Consider the following 23,946-nt stretch of genomic DNA (forward strand, 5'->3'; position numbering starts at 1 on the left):
ATATGTAAAGTTCAACAGTTGGGAGTCAGTGTTCATAGATTCAGTGTTCAACAATATCCGAGTGGTGAGTAAGCAGCCATTACTGAAATATCTCATATGGGGTTTGCAACAAAGCATGTAAATTATACTGCAGACATGTGGCAGAAGGTTTTGTGGTCAGACGAAAAAAAAAAAAAAAACTTTTGGTCTAAATTCAAAGCATTACATCTGGCATCCAAAACACCACATCACTCAATACCATACCAACTGTTAACCATGACGGTGGCAGCATCATGTTATGGGTATGCTTCTCATCAGCAGGGACTGGGAAGCTTGTCAGGCTTGAAGGGGATAGGCAAATCCTAAAGGAAAACCTGATGGAGTCACTCAAGAATCAATACTGTGTCCAAATCAATCAAATTTCAGCAGGACAATAAACCAAAGCCTAAGGCCCAAGTCAAACTGCAATGGTTCATGAAGAACATGATTGTCCTAGAGTGGCCAAATCAAAATCCAAACTGGAATCCACTAGAAAATATACGGCGAGACTTAAAGACTGCAGTCATTCAACAATGAACTTGTCAGAACTGGAGCAATTTTGCAAGGAAGAATGGGCAAAAATTACAACATCCCACAGTGGAAAGCTGGTAATAACCAAAATGACTCACAGCAATATATGCTGCCAATGGTGCTTCCACCAAGTACCGACTTAGAGGGCTGAAAATTTACTAATTGAAATTCTCATTGCATAAGTTTTCTCTTGGAGTAGGTTTTGGTAACAAAGAAAACTAAAAAGATTTAAACAATTGGTTTACATTTGTAATTAATCAAAATGTGGCAACTGTGGTAGAGGGTGGTTATATGGAATTTAAACATAATACATTTTCTGAACATAAATCCATGTTTACCATTTAAATATTAAAAAACTTGCAGCCCTATCAAACATTTAGATTTCTTCTAAACTGCACTCAGATGCAATTAGGAGTAAAAAAAAAAAAAACATTCAACATTTGTCTTTTACATCTGGTCTATCTCGGGTTTCTGATATATACAGAGGCTTTAGTTAAGACATGGTCTTCACCCAAACCCAAAGTATGTTAAATAATTCTTCAACACTTCTACACTTTACTGAGAAACAAAAGCCATTGAAGTTATCTAAAATTGGTTAACTGAGTTGATTTATAGAGATGAGAACAGTAAACTGCCATGAAATTCTGTTGGGGTTTTGTCGTCATTAAAAATGGACATTACAGGCAGTAATAAAGGTGGAATGTGTGCGGAAGGGGGGAGGGGGGTGCAATGTGACCAGTCGCAATCACTTCCCTCCCCCGACACCACCTACTCAGAAAAGAGCAGCGACACCAGCTTATTGCACCATCCATTCAATGCCACCACAACTTCCCCCGCTCATGCATCTCAATGTTGAAGGGGGGTAGTCGTGTTTCAATGTCAGGGGCAGGTGTTAAAAGGAGAACACTAACGGTGGATAAGATCAGTCCAGGGAGCAGTGTGACCGAGTTATTAACTTGAGACACCTTTGGGAGCCTTAAACTGTTCAACCATATGGTGCTGAACTTTAAAATAGCCCTGTTCTACACAAAAAAGCAGAACTGTTATTATTATATTTTTTTTTTTAAATACCTCAGTAGATGTGACTCTAAATTATATCTAAATTGTATCCATAAGTAGGTTTATAGGGACAGTTTATGTAAAGAGATTTGAGGAGAATACAGATACAGATGTAGAACATATTGTAACAATTATTTAAATCCCACGAGTCTTTACTTGAATTATGGAAGTTGAAAAGACAGCAAACATTAGGCGCATTTACACTGCCATTTCTGATCTGGATCAACTTTCAGCCTCCACAGGGGTCCTCACATGTGCACCAGCACGCAAGTCAAAACTTCATTATATGCATATTAAATTATACCTTTATAACACAACTATATAAAAATAATTGTTTTATCTTGTTGTGAATTATTCTAACAAGTAAAATCAACGCACTTGCATATTTTTCGTAACCAAAATATTTTAAATACATACATACAAAATAAAAAAATCCTAATATAAAGTAAGTTACTTTTCACAGCCGAAGCATTGAAAATAAAAATTTCAATTTTATATATTTTTGCTAACATAACATAAGCCATTTAGTGTTCATTTTAACTATTTTATTTATAATACGCACAGTAGGGAAGTGTTCTCCTATCTGCTCCACTGATGTGAAGGCTGTTTGTCTGCCCCCCAGTCTCTAACACATACGACACCGCAGTGCATGCCGGAACTTGAGCCGGTCGAGCGTTTACCCTGCCAGGATCTATGCTACCGATGCATTTCATCCGGATCTGTACCATCTCCCGAGAGGTACATTTGATCCAATCGCCAAGCATTTACACTGCCCTTTCTGATCCTGATCAAATGCTAACGATGCAAATCCACCCCATAAGACTTACATACCATGAGAATTAAACAAATATTTCTTTAAAATTCAAGACCCTGTCTTTTATATAAAGGAAATCTAAAAGACTCAAATCAATGAACAAAAAGTAATACTTTACGATACATTGCAAAAGATCCTTTGAACCTTTTGGATAAATATTTCCTTAGAGAATTACCCAGAAATTGTGGTTTCAAATCTGGGACATATAATTAGTGGACTGTGACAGAGATCCCAAGAGGGTGGAGTACAACTGGTCGAATGCTGCTAGGTTGGGTGGGTTTTTGAAGTCAGCCAGTGATTCTTTGGTTTGCCACCCAACAGGGACTCTTCCAGAAAGCTGAGCCAGCAAGTCAATACTAGGTCAAATCCTCCATCTGCCTTGGCTGTGCTGTTCGCAACAGGGGTTAGTAGTGTGAAAAGCAATAGATTGCCGTGTGTGTTACATCACTACCATGCTAGTCCAAGGATTGTAGTGGTAAGTGGAGTTGATTGGCAACTCCAAACTTGTATTAGACCAAAAGTAATTAATCATTTGTGTGGGGATGAATCAGCTCAATGAACTGAACAGGGAGTGCTTACAAGTTTGGGCTGATCAGTAAAGGCAGCAACAGTCTAACCCAAGAGGTAGGTAAGTTGATTGCTGTATTGATGGTGTGAGTATTCACAATGTTGTGTGGAGTTTTTGAAGGATTTCATCATCTCCCCTGAGCTAATACGTCATTTTGAGAAATGAACAGCTTCCCCGAATTGCTGGAGGGTTTACATTTATTAACACATCAACCAGAGTAGGTTTTTAGTTTGTTTCTGCTGGTTGTTTATTCCGAGTTGTTATACCAAAGCAGCTTCTTGAGAGCATGTGTACAGGAAAGTCTCTCTGCCCCAGTGGAAAAGCTGCCACAATCCCCGTGCCCCTCACTACCGACACAGAGCACCTTGTTGATCATAGGCTGGAGTGAGGCTGCCAGGGAAATGGCTCAAAGGATTTACAGCGCTCTGGTCCCCGATAAGCCACACAAACTCAGGAGACCCTGCCACAGCTCTTTGAAAATCAAGTGGCATGATGCAGTGACATCTGCTACTGTCAGGATTTAAGGTGAAAATCCCTAGAAAGCCTCTATGGAGCTCTGTGTTTTGGTAGCTTATTACGTTTCAACAAGTATATTGAAATACATTAAGTGTAAATCGAACAAGGCGTGATTTTCCCTCTTTCAAGAATTGCATCATTATTGCTCCATAAGGGGGGAAAAAAGTCATCTGTGTCCCTTTCTTGGTGTCTCATGAGCAGATATTTGCCAGAGAAATGCTGAGGACAGCTATTGTCTTGGTTGAAATGTTCGTTTTTTGTTCTTTTCAGTGTCAAAGATCACTTATTCATAATTTATTTATTTGATTGTTTTCTTTTTGAAGAGTGCTAATGCGAAAAACGTATTGTGCAATTTGATTCCCACTAACACTGAAAGTTAATATTACCACATAAAGTTACAGCTTGTGTTAGTATTGCAAGTAGCACAGTGCATATAGTGGCGTTTTAAGTTATAAATCTTTGGTTCCATCATGCTGTGAAAAGAACAGATAGCTTGTCAGCACGTTTAGAAGGAGCTATCCAGGTTAATAAATTATTGGCTCTTCCAAATTGGGAAGGTATAAAAACAATATTTAAATAACAGATCCCAAAAGTATGGTGTACAGGATTACAAGAGAAATTAGTACAAATAAGTAAAATAAAAGTATGCAGTGCCCAGTATTTCATTTCAACCTTCAAATCATTACATTTATACATGCAAACAGTTCTCTGAATTGAGTGTAGGAATTATGGTAATAAATGAATCCTGCATGTTCCTTTCACAATGCAAAACTATACAGCATTTGAAAAATAGACAATCTGATGTATTAAAAAAAAAAGTAAATGTGCAACTGCCAAGCTGGTCTTACAATATTATTCAGAGCACCATGTGACAGGTTAAAGATCATGTGCAAGCAAAAATACTAGTATATATTACCAAAGCGATTGTGTCACTTCCATAGCAACAGTCTTAATGTCACACTTTGTTAGTGTATTCCAAGTAAGGTGTCTACAAGGGATAGTATTCATACACTGATGAATACATGTGTGTAATGCGGAAAAGACTGCTGTCCTGCCCTCTACTCAATTGTTTTGGGATTACCCTGTTTAAACGGCATGGAATAGCGATTCAGAATACATGGCATTTTTTTTTCTTGGCAGACACCCTTATCCAGGACGACTTACAACATAATTGCAATACAAAGTGTATACCTAGTGAGTGTTTTTCTATTTAACTAAGCATTTCTGCTTTTCTTGCCATGGTATAATAAACACTTTTGATTGGCTAATTATACAATTATATTAATAAATATTATATATAAAATCTCAACAGGATTTTCCCTTCATGAAAAAGAAAGAACTGTATTTTTTATCAAGAACCAGCATTTGACTGCCGGCACTTTTTGGGCAACATTGTATGTTTATTGTTCACTTTAGAGTCATTAATTACAAACTAATTTCGTCATGTTCTTTCTTCAGCACAGATACACAACAAACAGGGTGATTAGAACTGAATAGGGAAAAAAAACTGGTTTCAGAGACATAATATTAGGGTGATATCTGAAGATAAAGAATTAAATAAAGCATTTCCAAAAGAGATTAAGGCAAATCAGTATTTAAATCTTGATTAAACACTACATCCATCTATTTCCTTGTACATATAAACAAAGACACCCACCCACACACACAAAAGCTTTCTACAAAGATTTTTACTCCAGTTAAGTCAGGTTTTTCACAGCAACGATTTCTAGACAAGAATGACAAGCATGTTTGGTTTTTGTTCCTCTGCCCCTTCATGCTCCTGGAGCCAAGAGGCTGAATTAAGATTTCCAGGACTTCCAAACCTCCCAGTTTTTCTCCGAAGCTTTTTCTAAATATCATGAATGTGTGGTGGTAAAATGCACACTAAGTGCATCAGCATACTGATTTAATGGATGTCTTTGAGGGGAAAAACAAGAACTAAAATTCATGAGAAATGCATGCTCTCTACTTAGCATGAGTCTTTGGAACTCTGGGAAGGGGACGGTGCAGCCCCCAGTAGCAGACTGGAGACAGAGAGTGGAGTGCCTGGGGTGCACCAACAATAGAAAAGCCTGAAAAACAATTCAGTGTATGTTCCCCTTGCCTCCTGATGACACCATGTGAAACAATTTGATATATGGTCCCCTACACACTGGTGTCAATCATAGTTGGGGGAAGGGAGCTAGCTCAGTAATTGTGGCTGGGTGTGTATGCAATGGGGTGAGGCAAAGCCGGGGGGGGGGGGGGGGTTAGTTATGGAGGCGAACCGATTCTGATGGAAAAACAACAAGAGAAAACAAACAAGCTGATCAATAGGTTTTTGTTGTGCGCAAGGCTCTTTTCTTTTCAGTGGGCCTGTGAAGAGACACAGCACGCCAGGGTTAAAAGGTAAAGATATGCAAGATAAAGGCTGATCCTTTAAAAAATACAGGGTTTCTTACCCAAGACATGGGCCTGTGACCTATTACTTATTTATGCGGCTGATCCTATGACTTTTCTGTCCATTTTGTTTCCAACCCCCAAGCCATAGGCCACTAGGCGGTCAGTTTTCGGCAATATTTATTTTAGGTACAATCAAAAGGTTAAAAGTACAGTATTCTACATTCAGCCTTTTAAAATAATTTTGAACATTGATCACAGATACAAACATGAAACATTTAGAAGTACATTTAATGAAATGGTGTGGTATTATTTGAAAGGAATATATCAACATCTGTACAATAACAGTGTACCTAACAAAGGACAGAGTTCTGAGACATTCAAAAACCTCAGAATTGTTTGTATTATGTTTTGCATGTATAGCTTTGATCCCCATCTAGTACAATTCCAAACAATGAGGTTATCATCAGGATTTTGACTATGGACAGAGTTCAAAATATGTCTAAACCCCTGAATTGTGAAATGGTCCCATTAATTAAATATTGCTTTTTAATTCAATCCAGTTTCTCAGGACTTTGTCCGGTGACATTGAGTATTAAAACAACCTAAAGACATTTGAATACCATGTTTTTCAGCACTAGTGTCCTTGGCTGTACAGAGGGACAGGGTGGGCTATGGTTGCTGACTGACACGTTGAGTATATTTTAAGAATCTCATTATACCTCTCACAATTATTGCCATACTATTGTTCTTTTGTTTTGTTTGTTTTCCTTGTATGAAGTTTTCATTTTAGATCAGTTTAGCTCCTTAACTTTAATCTATTGCTGATTAATCATTCATTTCTTCTTTGTGAATACTAGGAGGGTGTGTATGTACCTTTAGTTTATACAAGTTTTTAATATCGATTTGGTTAACACAAGAAGTGATGCTAAACTCTGACAAGATCTTTGTTCAACTAGCCTAATGATTTTGTAATAACAAACACAAATACTGTAAGAAGAACAAGGGAATTGCAGTTTCATTGAATTAGATAAGGTCTTCATTATTTTCTTCAGGATCAGAAAATGAAGCCCAAATTGCCTGAAGTTGAAATCAATGGATTCTTGGATTTGATCGATTTCTCTTAAGATTAAAAGCAGCTAAATAAAAAAATAAAAAAACGCAGACCACAAAAAAAGATGTTTAGTGAAATTATTTGGGTCAGTAAAAACACACACACACACACACACATATATATATATATATATATATATATATATATATTTTTTTTTTTTAATTATTATTATTATTTTTTTTTTTTTTGTCCCATTGATCAAAATACAGTATTTTCTAATGTTTGTGCATAACTCCGCTCCTGTCAAACTTCTTGTTGCCTTTTTTGCATCATTACCATGTCAGCTATGTATTTTTAAGATTCTTAACTCAATAAAACCTAAGCTTGATCTTTATAGGACTATATAATTTCCATAATACGTTTACTAAATCCTATTACAACATGTTGCCTTGTATAATATTGTGAGAAGGTGCTCATCATTAAAAGACAAACCCATTTTGTTTCTGTGCAGGGTTCAAGTTAAGTATTGTTCTGTGGATCTAAAAGTATTTTCACACTGGAAAAAAAATACTGCCAACTTTCCCCAAACTGATCTGATCATTTTGCAAGAATTAACTGACAATACTGCTGGAAGTACAGATCCATCTGGGACTTTTAAATTACCTGGATTTATACTAGAGCAATGGTGGCATTTGACACTTGGGAACTTGGGTGATATGGTATTGTATATAATCCAAAAGCCTCAGCTGTAATAAGATGAACTGATATGGTATGTGAATAAAATCTGTGTTTCCCCCCCTCCAATTAAAAGATCCATGCCTTTTTTTGTTTGTCTGTTACCCTGCAAATGTGTCTTTTTCAGATCTGTCAGTTTCCAAGCTTGACATCAACATGCCACTAATTCTATATATCTGGCATTTTACCATCACCGCACTCACTGGTTCATTCTTGAAACGCGACATTATCTAGAAATTACAGTGCCAATCTAATGATTTTTTAATTAGTAGTCTACCTAACCCTGGCTGCATACCTAGCACAGATTTCAGAACACCAGAACAAGTATTATTACTATCCTTTATTACAGATGCCCTCACACAGCAATAGCATTTACAATTATGTATCAAAAGAAACTTAATACAGCATGCAGTATACAGCACATAACATTACAATTACATCATGGGCATTTAAACAAATAATTAAAAATACACCATTACTCATAACTCGAGTAGGTAGTTGATCCACAGCAGAATGTTCTTCACTTTAATTTGCACCAACAGAAATTGAGACTTTTACGTTGGAGCATGAAATGGAACCCTGGGAGGAGCTACTGTCTATCCATTAATAGATCTACAAGCACCCCCACCCCCACCAATTTTCACCTTTAATCACTAACCTCCTACAACAAAGGTGATCAGACTTTCTAAATTCCACATGACCACATTTTTAAAGCAGCATAGATTCAAATACACATCATAAAGGCCAAAGTCTATCTCAAGGTTTGTACCTCTCTGATTTGAACATGGTTTTCAGTTCAGTCTGCAGTAATGAGTCAAGTTAAAAGCAAAGCAGCAACAATACATTAGTGGTTCCAGTTCCTCCCCTACCCCAACCCACAATCTTTTCTAAGGACCCCTAAACCTGAAGCCACAATCCTGGAGGTCTTAGTTATATTACTTACTTAAATGGGCAATGAACTGTACGTGTTAATTTGGGACTAAAGGGACTATGATTCTCTGGGACAAGAGTTGCAGATGCAGGTTTAACCCATGGTGAAGATTAGCAAGATCAGACAACCATGTCTGTATTCTGCAGTGCCTATGGAGGGGACAATTCAATTAGCACACATGAACCACATTTTGAATCTAAAGATGTTGTGCACTTTTCACATCAGTAGACTCCTTTTCTTATCACATTTGAAGACTATTCCATCACAATGGATAGATTAAAGAAACAGAGGAAAGCAGTTGCATAAAAGATAAATGAAACGTACAAAAAAAAACAGAAATCACTAGATAATCCTTACAAATCACTGGCTACAACATTTTTAATGTTAATTAGATTTGTATTAGATTATTTGAACACAAGTTTAATGTAAGGCACTCTTACAAACTTGGAGCACATTCAACTCTGAAGACCAAGGCAACCTGCGATCTACTGCAGAAAGACCAAAAAGGTTGATTTACATAGAGGTAAAAGAAAACGTCCGTTTCTGCCAAAGAATAGTCATATTTTTCCATGAAAATTGCATTGCAGAATTAGTACCTAGACATGATGGATGCAGTTGGCTGAGAGGAAAGCTCTCCTAAGGGCTGATTTCAACAACCCTTCTCCAGCTGGTGACTGTCAGGTTGTATCAGTTATGTCACACACTCCAAGGGACCCAGAACATGAGCACTCAGTAGGTTTCTGTGTAATTATCAGTGGCTAAAGACTGTGGATTAAATGCAAGCTGAATTGGCAATAAAGCATGCATTTATATAAGCCAAATATCCAACAATACAATAATGCATGAGTAGCTGGGCATTGCATTCCTATAAAGAACAAATTAAAACATAGTGAAGGCAAATTGTACACAAGTAGAGGGCTGCCCCAAACCTGGTGCCAAATGTTACCTCCAAGCACTCAACCTGACCCGTACATCAGCTTTGCCACAGTAAGAACAGAAAGTTTGCAATTTTGTCTCTGTAAGGTTTAGCTGAGAAATGTCATTAAGAGGGTCGCAATTTCTGTGAATGTATGTTTATTTCCCCCCATTCTGGGGCTTTATATTCCCGTGATCTAAAAAAATGCAAATAGACTGCCCAAAACATTAGCAAGGTTAGGCTAGACCCTTGTAAGGTTAACTATAGGATATGTATACAATATGAAAGATAATGCTTTCCCCTTAATATTTTTCACTTAAATTACATATTAATTCAATTTTACTTCATGCGTGTATGTTTGTTTGTTTGTTTATAAGTTTTGACACTTTCTTGGTCCATCTCTTTTCTTTAATATTGTTATATTCATTAAATTAAAGGATATATATATTTTTTTTTAATATTTTTTTTCCTCATTCCAAAGAAACTGATCTAAACTCATGCTTATTTAAATTCTGAGATTAGGAACCAAGGCCTTTACCGGTTAATATTTTTAACACACTAGTGTATATAACAGTGGCTACTAATCAAATTAATACTCATTGCAAGCCTTTGCTAATGGAGCCCAGGTTTTACTAAAGAAAATAACTGCTGGTTGTCAGGAATGTTAAAACCACCAACTATGAAGTGGTGAAAACCTCTCTGCCACCACAACTTCAACAGTATACATGTAAACTCATGTTAGCAGGTCAAAAATGCATTTAATATAAAAGATACAGTCTGCTGATGATACAACAGGTGTAGATATTGAGGAGGAAGTTATTTTTCCACAGTTTGTTACAGGGAGAACATTGCAGTTCCACACTATAGGTACACCATTTCCAACAATTTCCATTTCTATAACATAAGTTACATTTTTCATTGAAAAAGGAGGAAATCCACAAGTTGGTGAACAACATCAGTGTATATGATCAAGGACTTCTACATATGCAAGCAAAACTGACATTTATTTTACTGAATGTTTCCTTTTGAGTGGGTATGTTAATTACATTTATAATTCTCAAAAACAAACAATTTCAGTAACCGGCCTTGATAGGTAAATACTCATTATACTCAACTCGTTGCATGTTTTTTTCAGATTTTCCGAAGAATACATTAAAGTATGTTTTTGTCATTTACTTACGGTCTTGCTACATATTCCCTTATTCTAGCTCTGTGCAAAGATCTGTTATCATTCCAGCAAAACCATCATATGAAAAAAACAAAGACATATTACCTTCAAGTGTATGGTGCAAGCAACACACATTAGCATTCCAATCTTTTTTTATCAGCCCTTTTTAACCGAGCAATAAACAATTATAACCCGTCCATATTTTCCCACTTCATATACTTATTAAACTTTCTAATGTTGAAGCATGTTAATTGGTATCTTCATGTTGTTTGTTAAATAAAAGTAATAAAACAATAACAAAAACAAAATCAAACCATACAGAAACATCAAATCTTTTTTCTCCTTTAATGTTTTTAAGACATGCTTCTGTGCCTTTACACATCTTGCCCAGTCCCATGCAATTGTCTACCACATATACAGTCAGAATATCAAGCTTAGGTGAGGAATACTAAACTTGACCAATAATATCAATGCTATTATTATAATGTGAAGCAAGAAGACTTCCAAAGTTTAGAGTAGTTTCCGACTTAAATTATAAAAGGAGAAGCAATCTACAGGCAACCTCCAAATGAAATGTTCATCACGATCCGATGAGACATGTGCACTCATTTTCTACAGAGCAGTGGGAAACCAGGGAGCATCTCTGGAGCAAGTAGAGCACTTGTTACAGCAACCAGCTACTGTGCATGCCAAAAATAGCTGTGATAATTCCCTAATAGCTGCATTACACAGTAGGTTCACACAAGGTGGCCAGAACTGTCTGAATGAATCAACTATACAGATCCTTAGGCAGCCAGTACAGGTTAAGGGGACTCCTTAAAATAATCGCCGACTACAGAAACCCACCTTGGAGTTGACAACTTACAGAACAGAAGAAAAAGACATCTGCTGCTGTTAAAATATTGAGGTCTTGGCTGCTTTTCTTAAACCACTCTCTACTCCCCTAAGACTGATAAGAAAATTATATAAGATAATAGCTAAGGCAAGCTGAGAGAGAAACTGAAGGTGATAGCCTTTTCTGTGCTGCATACTGCTGGCTGCCTTGAAGGGTTTATTGATTTGCCCTTAAAAAGGAATATTGGTTTAGTTCATTTACATATTGTAAATAAATGACCACAGAAAGAAGGTAATTTCCTCCTATGCCCAGCTAACAGAGAAAAGATCATTAAGCCATATGCAAACAGACCTGCTGCCATAAGGTGCATATCATGGCTTTCAGGATAAGTATTGGCACTCTTCAACCGTGCCTCAGTCTAAGGCAAATTTTGAAATGGAGTTTGAGATTGCCAAGAGCACTGTCCAGGGAAGTAGGAGCTTTTTCAAACTTGATTTCCCAAACATTTTAGAATTTGTTATCTTTACTCTCCAAACTCCATTTCTCCCAAAGCTCTCAGGTGTGCACTAGCACTGACAAATTAAACCTATACTGCAGCCAATGCACATGTTAAAAGCCATTTTCCACATAAAAAGGTAATAATAGTACAGATAATCTAACAAGACACGTAGACATAAAAAATGGCACCTTAGTAATTTAGATTGCCTTAATTAGCCATTTGGAATGATGAATACCAATTTTAATTTAAACTATGGAAACTAGGAGGTGGGTGCTTTAACTGATGGAGATCAGAATCAATTATACACTAATTCAGAGAATTATTCTCAGAAAAAAGGTACACTTATACTAGCTCACATACTGCTTTATAGGCATATAGGCAGACCTAGAATCTATATACCAACCATATATATATAATCTAACGATACTTTCCTTGTGACTCACATCCTCTCACAGGCTCACTGTGCTTCCATTGCTGCATCAAGACCAGTTTACTGGCTTAGTGGTCAACACAGACTACTCTGGATTAACGCTGACTCAGCTGAGATGGAATTCTCAGATCAATAGCACGAAGGAAGACTATTCTTTCACTTAATTGACAGATACATCCTTCTCCACCACCGGAGAAAGAATTTGCGCTACCAGAGGAAAAGGATCAAATGTAATGTTCCCAGTACTTTGTTGCACCAGAAAAGTTTGTTAATCCTCAATGTAAGTAACACTCTCCAGTGCAACTACAATGGGCTCCAGCTTTCTAAAGATTTCACAAGAAGAGAAGTTAATCTAGGTTCAGAGATCATTGATTTCCTGTCACAATGGTAAAACATCTAGATGGATCGAATATGCCTTAAATATTAGATTTGTCTAATTTTTATTAGTTTCAGGTCATGAGCTCTGCTATGTATATACAGGACAATGAATGAATGACACTAAGATGTGTGTCTCTCCAAACCAAATTAACACTGATGAATCATAGCATTCATAAGAGCAAAATCCACACAAAAAGACATCCACAAATGCACTGTACAGAATATCTGAAATCTTAAAGCTATGCGTTTTCCTTAAACATCATACACAGCATGACATTCATAAAAAAATACACTACAAAATCTGTCACGTTTTTAAAAAAAAAACAAGGTTAACACTTTAAATATTGTTAGAAGGAAGCTTTATTAAATAAAATGCATTTAACACAATCATCTGCATTTAAAATAATCATCATTCTGAAGGATTAGTTGTCTTTTATTGCTTCAAACTGTCAGTAGTCAGTATCATAAAACATTAAGTGACATCTGTCAAACATTCAGACAGTCTGAGACAGAACATTAAATGGCTAGTTCCTTTCAACTTCTGCATCTTTAAAGAATTTGAAGAAATCACTTGTGAACAAATAAAGGCTTAATTTTGAGTGCCATCAAAAATGTTTAAAATATTCTACATTAACTAACATAACCTGACATGTTGTTGAATGGAAATTAAAACTTGGCAAAGGTTGTAACTAATTAATATAATCTCTAGGCTATGAGATCCAGACAGAAGGCGAAATAGTGGTAGTAGACTATTTTATTTGATTTATCCTACGTTACAAAATGCTATACATTAATTACTTGTAAACCCCTTACACTCAAAGACAATACAAGATACTATGAGAGAGAATAAAAATGAACAGATTGCAACATCACAAATCCAAATCTATTACACAACACAGGTCAAGTTTTCTATGCGGGTCTTCAGCATTAAAACAGGGAGAAACAGTACACTTAGGACTTCCTTCTCTGAAAACTTCTTTCAGATTCCCTTTAAGTCACTTTCACATTTCATTCAATATTGGTGAAGACATTGTAGTACAATTGATTTTTTTTTTTTATACATATAACTCTTGCCACTGTTGTTACCACAAAGACATTACCATACTCTTTAATCCTCTTAGCCCTGGATTTATGTACTATTTACTCTGTGGGCCACCTGCTTTTTATACCATTTAAGTAGCCAAACAGAAACAAATACAGGCTACCCAGCTCCATTTGTAACATCTTGCTTTCATGTCACCAAGCACTTATTCCCACAAACTGAATTTAACCCCAACACACAATAAAACAAAACCTAAGAGGGGTCTGTAAATAAGAATATAATTTGGAAATCAGATTTACTTTCACATTGGTAATGTAGGCTATCTTGAATACCAAACTGAGAGCACAGCAATACTGACAACATGCAAGTTAAACCTGACACACTGCAAATACTTTTACTATACAGGAAAATGTTTGAAATATTTCTATGAATGCATTATTCAACAGAGGAGGAGAACTGAGACATTACTCTGGCTTTGTTCCACCTCAAACTGACATAATTAGTTTGTAAAAGGAAAGTCCCACTTGTAAAAGGGATTCAAAACCTTTGTACAATGTATAATGCAGTAGCCCTTACTTGAGATCAAACACGAACAAACTCAAGTCATGTAGTGCAATTCAGCGGAATAACAAAATTCTAGACTGCCCAGCATGGGAATTCTTCCCTTCCCTGAGGTGCCTGTAGTCTCAAGCAGGCATTCTGATCCTTTAAGTAAAGCATTACATTCCCTTGGCCTGGCCAAAGGGGGCATTTGCAGCTTTGGAGTTTACAACAGTTGAACCTCCTCAAAATGGATGAATGAACACCAGGGGCTAGCCTATATAATGCACAAACATCAGTCTACCTAAAAAAACTCAGAATGTTAATACAAACAATCAAAGTATGGTTTATAATTATTGCATAAGGCACTCCTATGCAAAGGTTTACAGATACCAAATTAGAGGTTATTGAACATTATTTTTGCAGCAGTCTGAACAGACAAGTAAATAATACAAATATCATACCGACTTAAAAGTAGAGGCCGAGAAAAGCAACAACAGAGATGTACATTTATTAATAAAATAATATATACTCCTTAATATACTTAACTAAAATGTACCACCTGATAATGCACAAATGAAACAACGTTTGCAATGCTTACACTGACTTTTATATGAATTTGTATTACTGCACTTTTGTAATACTTGTGTAAACCGCAAGTTGCCCTGGATAAGAATATCTGCCAATAAATAAATTATAATAACTGAAAGGACAAACATTATGCATGTAGCCTCATGCTCATTTTGGTGATATCCACTATTGATATCAAGACATGGAAAATAATATGGCTTTTACATATTTTCATAAGTGAAAGTATGCATTTACCCAGAATATTAGGGGTTAGGCCTACATTGTCTCTGAGTCTAAACACTTTCTGTGTGAAAGACATTGGTCAAATCTCAAACCTTGTTAAAACAGCATAGAATTAAATTGGTGCAGATTGACAGTTAATATATAAATTATCTTCGGAGACTGACTAGTCTTAGCGCAACAATAAGTGGAAAAAAACCAACACTCAATTAAGGTATTAAGGTTTACCCTGCAGGTACCTTTAATTTGCAGATAAACATTCCTGACACTGCTTCACATTCCATGTTCAAATTAATAATTGGACAGAAAAAGCCTACCCACAGTGGACAACATTACCCTTGCCTTGAGACAGTGTTTATGCTATGTTGACTTCAGGCATGATATTCTTAGAGTAAAGGATTATAGACAGAGAAGAAAGCAATTTGTGAACACACCCCTTCACTGTAAGTGCATGCCAAATTCTTAATCGGAATATTGTGGGAAGATCCACAGCACTAAACAGTCTATGGCTACAGTTTCCAATATCATATCATTCAAATATTATCAAGACTTGGATGTGTGTAGGCTTCCCACCATTACACAGTGCTTTACTTGACAAACCCAGGAACTCTCCAGCTATTCAGTCAGTCACCAACTTGTGGCTTAATGTTAGATATGATTTAATGAACTAACCAACTTAGTTATACTGTCCATTGTCAAGTCAAATCAAGTATAAACAGAAGTTCAACATCACCAGTACTTGACTTTTATTAAAAACAAAACAAAAGCATGACATGTTAATGTTCATTTTGTATTGTAAATGTATATGTTAATCATTCTGATGTGTAGTGAACATTTCCTGAATAAAACATTATATTCCATGTACTGAAAGACACAAACTGTTCATTTGTATCTATTGGCATATCTATTGTATCTACTGCACCAAGTAAACATTCTAGAATATTTTATATAATTTAAAGCTCAAAATTAAAACAAGGTCCAATAATTTGCTTGAAAAAAAAAAATTAAAGACTAAAAAAAAGAAAAAAATCCTATAATGTCATAAAAACAGATTTCTTATCATACATCTGTACAGAGCTATCACTATCTGGGTTAATTTTGTGTACTGTGTGTCTATTTAATTGTGAGTGTTTTATCTAGCTTAATATCACAGCATCAATTAAATATATACAATGAAAGCATAGTAGTCAAGTGGCCACTAATTACCATTGTCAAGTAGCCTATGCAGGGAGAAAGAATGAAAGCAGAATCTATTAAAAGTATTTGCTTTGCTAATTAAAGCAATCCTACACTTATTTGCACAGAGATATGCCCATCTGCAATTTTATCTACTGTAACCTAGAAAAAGTGTTAAGGGGCATGGCAAATACCAGTAGTATGCTTTATAACCTTCCAGTAATTCACTGATGATAAAATGTCTTGGATATTTTCTGTCAGCATAATTTGAATTGCTCTGAGAAAGATTGTGCTGTCTAACATCCACATTCCACACCACATGTGCGAGGAAAGAAAGGACAGACACCCTTATAGGTAAGGTAAATCAATGCAAATATTGAATGACCTATGTAATAATGAGTATTTAATATACCTATTACAAATGTAATGAGGTAAAGAAGTAACAGTTACACAGGTTCAGATTAGTCTAAATGGAACATTAGTTTGTAATTGAGGTGCTGTATTGTTTTTAGGTCTAGAAATGGTATTCCTAGTGGTGATTCTAACTCTTATTATTGTAGGCCCAGTAAAGAATTGAGACTTGGCTTATATAGTGTGCTTTCTAGCAATGATCACCAGAGCCACACACCATTGAATTATCACATAATAACTGATGATAAACAAGATTGTAGGATGAACTATTTATTTCATCAAATGTTCTAATTAAGGGTGTGACCTTTTTGTGTGTACACATGGTGAAAATAAGGTGTGCTCACTGTTTGTCAAATGGTCTGCTTTCCCACCCAAGATTGTGTAATGGGGGTCAACATATTGTCAAGTGGCATGAATCCTCTCCTCATACAACATTAAGCGACTTGGCCTATCAAAGTGCAACTGACGTGTTGTGATGGCAACGACAGCATCACGGCCTCTCAACGGTGGTAATGAGCCTTGGTATGTGCAATCTATAGGACTGATCATTAAGTGACCTTGGATAAACGCTCTTTGCCATCAGATTAGGATGTGGCAATCCAAGAGCTTCATTAGGATCCCAAGATTGCCACGGTCCAGTCATATGAGACACCAACCATTTGCAATGTCAGAAATAAACTGCACTTAGCCAACTGCATCATAACATCCAGCAGCTGGGAATGTATTGGACGCTGTTATATGTCACCTTGGCTGAGCAATCCTTGAAATCAGATTAAGATATTCCTCGACTCAACTTCCCTGAGTGCAGCCGCCCAGCATAAACAGCTGTGATCAAACTGGCACATGCAACTAAGAAACAACAAGGCGTGAAGGAGAAGAATACTAATACTGGATTTTGATCAGCGTTTTTATTTTATAATATACTGTATAAGAGTGCTAACTTCACTTGAGCTGAGAAACAGCATGTGGTGTGTTTTTCTCTCTCTCTTCTCTCTCTCCCCCAACCCCCCCACCCCACACCCCACACCAAATCCTCCTCCCCAATAACAAAGCGATGCCTTGCTTTTTCTCCCGGGAGAGGTGGTGGTGGTGGAGGAGGGGGGGTTGTTGATGCATGATGTTGACCTTACCCATTTTCCCCCAAAGCTCATCACTCTTTCTGGGATCAAACAATCTCTTATCTGTGTAGGTTGTGAATGAAATGAAGCTTCATTGCCTAAACTTCCTCCCCACTGGAAATCCTAGATGCTGTGTAGCGACTGCAGCAGCTCCTCCTGGCAGGACTCGCCGCTGTGGTCGACGTGCGAGTCATTACAACAATACAACACACACAAATCAAACACCGTCTTAAAATGGACCCCTCTTCCACTGCTAATCGATGAGAACTTTATACAAGCTTGCAAACATGATAGTATGGACATGTAAAATCATGGCAAAGCCCCGGTTAAGTAACAGGATATATTAACGATCTTGCTCACTGTAAACAATGCATGATAAAGTGGGGGGACAGCTGATCATAAAACTTGAAAGACACGTGAACTTGACTTGTTCTGCCAAATAAAGCCATCATGCAAGCATATATATGTACAGTTAAAACAAACAAACAAACAAAAACAACAACAACAAAACGCCACCACTACCAACATGTTTTCCAAGTGTTCGTTCAAGCACGTAAATCAATCAGATGTCAATAAAAAAAAAGCAACAAAGTCACAGCAATTCATCATTTTAAATGTATAGGCTATTTATAACAAGCGGGCGATTGATCTGAATCTACTTTGTTTGCAAAACTAGTAAGTTAATTGAAAATGAGGAAACAATACCAGACTCAACACATCCACTTACAGAAACGAAAACAAACAAACGGAATCTCCTAAATCGCATTTTCTCCACCAAAATAAACCAAAACCAATGTGTTTGCTTAGGCTTATTAGACATACTTAACCGGACATTTGTTTATGTATCAAGCCGGATCCCATTGATCAGATCTCGCGTTAATTGAAAAAAGATATACTATTGTTTACGGAGGGAAATGTCTGTTTTGAGAAAGGATCTAAGGCAGCAGATGATTACAAAAGAACTTCTGAATTCAAAACTTTCATTCAATACGCATAGTGAGTGGGGTAGGGGGAGCAAAATCAGTGGATTTATTTAAAATTAAAGCTGTAGGGAGGGGGGAAAACATATGGAAAAGCACCCTCTTAATGAATGAAATAAATCACTGTGCCCTTACCTCAATTTCAAAGTCTGGTAAATTGAAAGCGGTCCTGAATAAGGAGCAAAAGTGAGCGATGGCGGGTACTTCCCACCACGAACGGATCTCTTCCACAGAAACAGTACATTCCTGGGACATTTTCCAAAGGTGAAAGGTATACACGTAGTTCTTACATTAGAAAAGTGTCTCGTACTTATTTTGCTGTGATAAAAACCAAACTTCTCTAATTGAACCAAAGTTGTTGTTGCATCAAGTCAGTTGCCATTGCAACCTGGAGAGCACTACAATCTGCTTCAATCTACATTTCACAAGTAAGGAACAGATGGGGGGGGAGCTACCATCTGAATAGCGAAGGGGGGGCCTTGGGAAGTAAAACGAAATATGTCCTTGAACGTATTCAGCCTACACGCACATGTCGACGCATTGCGAAGAGCTCACGGGCTGTAAAAGCTTTTCTTTCTGTTACCTCTTGCATGTAGTGAGGTATTCACTGGTTTGCGGGAATATCCGCCACAGCTCCCCCCGCCTCAAAACAGTAGTCTCGTCCCGATTTAAAGGGAATGCTTGGAAGGTCCATAGAAGCTTGAAAAAAGCGCTCCTTCTGGATGGTCACATGAAGGTGTCCTGTAGCGCCGGAGCATCCACAGAGCCAGAGCGGAATTACGTTATCTTAGGAGACACTGCCATGGGGGGGCCTTGGCGGACAAAGATAAGCCACGATGGCTGGCTTTTGTAGCAGCCAAAACGAAAACAAATCCGCCTATGGATAACTCGCCATTGATTTCGATCAAAGTGAGCTCCTAATGAAACGAGTTTCCCCCACTATAGTCCTCGACCTGTTCTGTTCAACACATCACCGAAAATACAGCTTTATTGTCAAATTAAACCAAATGAAGAGATGAAAGGGTTTGGTTGTGTTTGTTTTGCGTGGGCGACATCCTTTACACATCGATTTGACGATTTGAGGGGACGATTTAGCAGGTTTATTTAGGTTTACTGTAATTATAAAATATAGTCAATTATGTTCGTATCACAGGGGCACAACATGTTTTGGGAACACATTGGCATTGTATGTATTCTAAAGTTGCACAACATTAATACAACACGAGCTATGAAATGTAAATGTAACTTTCTGAAAACGATCTCGACAAGAACAATAACTCATAATGAGATATATATATATATATATATATATATATATATATATATATATATATATATATATATATATATATATATATATATATAAGCAACAAGGGACACCTCAGTTTCCTCTGCATTAATAGGCGTGGGAGGGTTTAAGTCTCTAAATGTCTGATAATATGGCTTCTAGATCTATTCTGGCAACTTTATTGTAAAGTCTTCAAATCACGTATTGTTTTTTGTATTACTAATGCGGCTGTACGTGTTGTACGTGTTTTTGGAGATTGAGCGCTCCACCTGGTGTTAGTATAAAAGAAGCGCTAGTTTAACGGACTTGATCAGTGTCATAAACCTCCTCTTCACTTTACAATCTGTCTGTTCACACACACGCACACACACGCACATTACTATGCAGAAAACTTTTTCCCTACCCAAATCATTTTTGTTTGTTTACTTCCCCCAAATCAATGGATGTTTGAGAATTTTATAGCGATCGTATTGTTGTTCTTGGATGTCTCGTTTTATAAAGAGCTGCATTTTCATATCGATTACCAATTGAACGAATAGATCTGCTAGTATCACTGCATCGGAAAAGTAAGCGGTAGCTGAAAATGATATATGCATAGAACTGCAACACTTTCAAGCATATGTACAGCGTGATGTTTCATTTCTTTGTTCTGGGGGGATACAAATAGTAGGCTATATTCAAATATATAAAAGACGTCTGCGTGTTAAAGTGTAAAAAGTGGAAATGCATCTTGTGGTTTTAAACAATGTTCGTGTTTTAACCCCGGCGAGCGCGCGGCCGTGACATGCGCGAGGCACGCCGTGATGGACGTCCGTCCCTCGAGACAGCGGTCCCCCTGCGCAGGCTGTTGCTAGGAGACCGTAAGCCCAGTGGTCTCCACACAGGCGTAACTGGCCCGAAGAGCATTTCTCATCCATCATCCCCACACGCCTTCCGTGGAGCTATTTCAAGGGTCTTTGGGACTTGAATATCAAACGTGTAACGTGTAACGCTCTCTCTCTCTCTCTCTCTCTCTCTCTCTCTCTCTCTCTCTCTCTCTCTCTCTCTCTCTCTCTCTCTCTCTCTCTCTCTCTCAGGGATTCAGAGCTTTGGCATTAGTGAAAGCCTGATTCTTGGCCTGGTGGAAATGGCCACCTACAGTAGGTAAGTAGCTTCCACAAGTACGAGATTTGATTGGAATATATTTTAACACAGGCATGGGTGTTTCAGACATAAAAGTAACATGCACTTGTCTTCTCTGACCATCTTTATGGGTAGCATTTAGGATTCAAGTCAAGGCTTGATAAGGTATGGTTATGGTTGTGTTTTTACTTGGTTTCTACCAAAACAGATTGAGTGTAATGCGTGGGTGACTGACTAGGGTTGGGATTCCTGCTACTGTTAGGGCAAAGGATTGGGTGGACAGCTTAACCTTCATCCCATGTCAACACTCACACCAATGAATGGTTGAACAAAACCTGCCCCGTAACTTTACCCCCATACTCTTATACAATCTTATAAATGTTTCTAATACTAACCAAATCCTTTACCAACTCCGACTCTACCAGATCATTAAGCCTAATAATAAACTTAACCCAAAATCAATCCCCAGCTGACACAATTTAAACTGTACAGTAAAACCAGGTTTAATGTACTATTACACTAATGGAAGTCTAAGATAAACAGGAACTCTGAAACAAACCTTTGTCCAACCCAATCCCAAACCGAAGCCTGAATACAATGTACTTAATCTTTGTAAAAAGAAAGAAAGAAAGTATCACTACCACACAAATGTAAAATTACACTTTCTGAATGTATAATGGGGCACATTGGCAGAATAGACTTTATACATTTTTAAGAGTAGAGCAGCAGAATACAATCAAACATACATATGTTGATTAATCTTACTAATAAAATGGAAATACATTGCTTTTGTTCATAATTATGTTTTCAATAAATACTGGTGAGCTGACCAAATGTATGTGTAGAATTCAGTTTAGATATAATGTTTGGATTTGGTTACATGTATTTGGGTTAGAGGTAAAGATAGGAAGGGCCGTGCATTTACATTTATGTTAATTATTATTATTATTATTATTATTATTATTATTATTATTATTATTATGCTACATTTTGCACAATGCACAAAAATGTAAGTGGTTTTGTGAGAGGGTTATCAATTTGTGCAGTTATAAAATAAAATATAGGTATGTGTAGTGTCAAGTGAATGGCACAGTAATGAAGTGTTACCATTTAGAATGAAAATTGGCTTAAAGGAAAATGGTGGGGACAATCTGTGGTAGAACCCTGTACCATCCAGCCCATAGAGAACATTAGTCTCTGCATCCTCTTTTTGTTTCTTTGTGTTTTTGTTTCTCATCATCCTTTCTCTAGCATGATGGAGGAGATGGTCTGTAATTTGACACTTTTCACTTTTGGGAAAACAGTTAACCACTGCAGCAGCTGGAATATATTAGCTGGACTGTTCTCTCATTGGTTCAATCACTGAGGCACAGGCAGAGCCCTTCATGTTAGATTGGTCAGCCTCTTTAGGGACCGTGCACAATGCTCAAGTCAAGCTTGAAGTGTACAAAACAGCGACCCCACAACAAAAACAGAAGCCTGCTGGGAAGAACTGCTTGCAGTGGGTCTGTTGCAAAAGCATTTGAGAAAAGTAACTACTACTCTGTATATTGGACAAATTCAAATGTTTGGCAATTGTTAATGAAAGTTTACATTTTCAGCTATCAGATCAAATTCAATTCAGTTTCAATATATGTAGCCCTTTTGCAGATTTATGTTTTGGTTGAGGTTACAATAATGTGTTAATTTTCTGTTACAAAGGTAACACCAGTCTTTAAACAGTGTAGCTAAGTGGTATGTCATCCTTTATTTTTTAGAAGACAGTTTTTTCTTTCATAAACTATATTTTACACTTCCATCTTTCACTTCCTTATTCACTTTAATTTTCTTAGAACAACAGACATAACACCTTAATGTGTTCATGATTTGATTGTCTTTGCTCTGCTACGTCAATTTCACCACTGTCAGTTCCCAATCAAGGTGTTTCTTAAACCCCCAGCAGGCTGTATAAAGATTTATTTTAGTCAATAACACACTTGATCAGAGTTAACTGCTGTATTTATCATCCAGTACAAGGTCAAGGACAAATTTGTTGAATGGGGAAAATATTTTACCAACATTAAGGTCTGAAAACAGAAAGAACTCCAAATCTGTCATCAACATACATATTCTAAGGAGTCTAAGGATGTCTTGTTTTTTACAATACATATTTTAAAAAAATCTGCATATGTTATGATATATGATTACCTGTGAATTATATTTACACAACTGGAAGTTACTTAATACTAATTTGTCCCCTTTTTAACACTTTTCCCTCTCTCAGAAAGTTCTGATTTTCAAAATGTGACTGCAATATTACTATTTTCATCAAAGAGATCCTGTCACCCATTTAGAACACTGTTGTTTGAGCAGGGGGGAGGGAGTTGGTTCATTTGCTGGAATTGTAATTAATAACTTTTTAATTTACTATGGAATGCTTCATGTTAATCTATCCTAAGCCATGTATTGCAGTGAGCAATGAAAGAGACTAATCTTTGGAATATTTCTGGTATGCTCTGTTACGTTGGTGCAAAAGGGAGATGATTATTAAACCTGACGGTCGCATTTTCTGAATATATCTCAACCCATCAGAGCATCGGCATTAGTTTCAGCAGGTGGGAAATACATTTTAAACTGTTTGGCACTGGA

At 36.9% G+C, this 23,946-nt stretch overlaps 1 protein-coding gene across 1 annotated transcript in view; it reads right to left on the minus strand.

Moving 5' to 3' along the window:
* The window catches only part of cecr2 (CECR2 histone acetyl-lysine reader), a 63,669-nt gene extending 44,352 nt beyond the window's left edge, over positions 1-19,317 (minus strand). Inside the window, exon 1 of the mRNA XM_066724557.1 lies at positions 19,044-19,317. Coding sequence (XP_066580654.1) covers positions 19,044-19,163 — 120 coding nt within the window. The 5' untranslated portion in view covers positions 19,164-19,317. The remainder of the gene's footprint in view (positions 1-19,043) is intronic.
* Between the last annotated feature and the right edge of the window lie 4,629 nt (positions 19,318-23,946).

Source organism: Amia ocellicauda, chromosome 15 (genome assembly GCF_036373705.1).
Source record: "Amia ocellicauda isolate fAmiCal2 chromosome 15, fAmiCal2.hap1, whole genome shotgun sequence".
Lineage (NCBI taxonomy): Eukaryota > Metazoa > Chordata > Actinopteri > Amiiformes > Amiidae > Amia > Amia ocellicauda.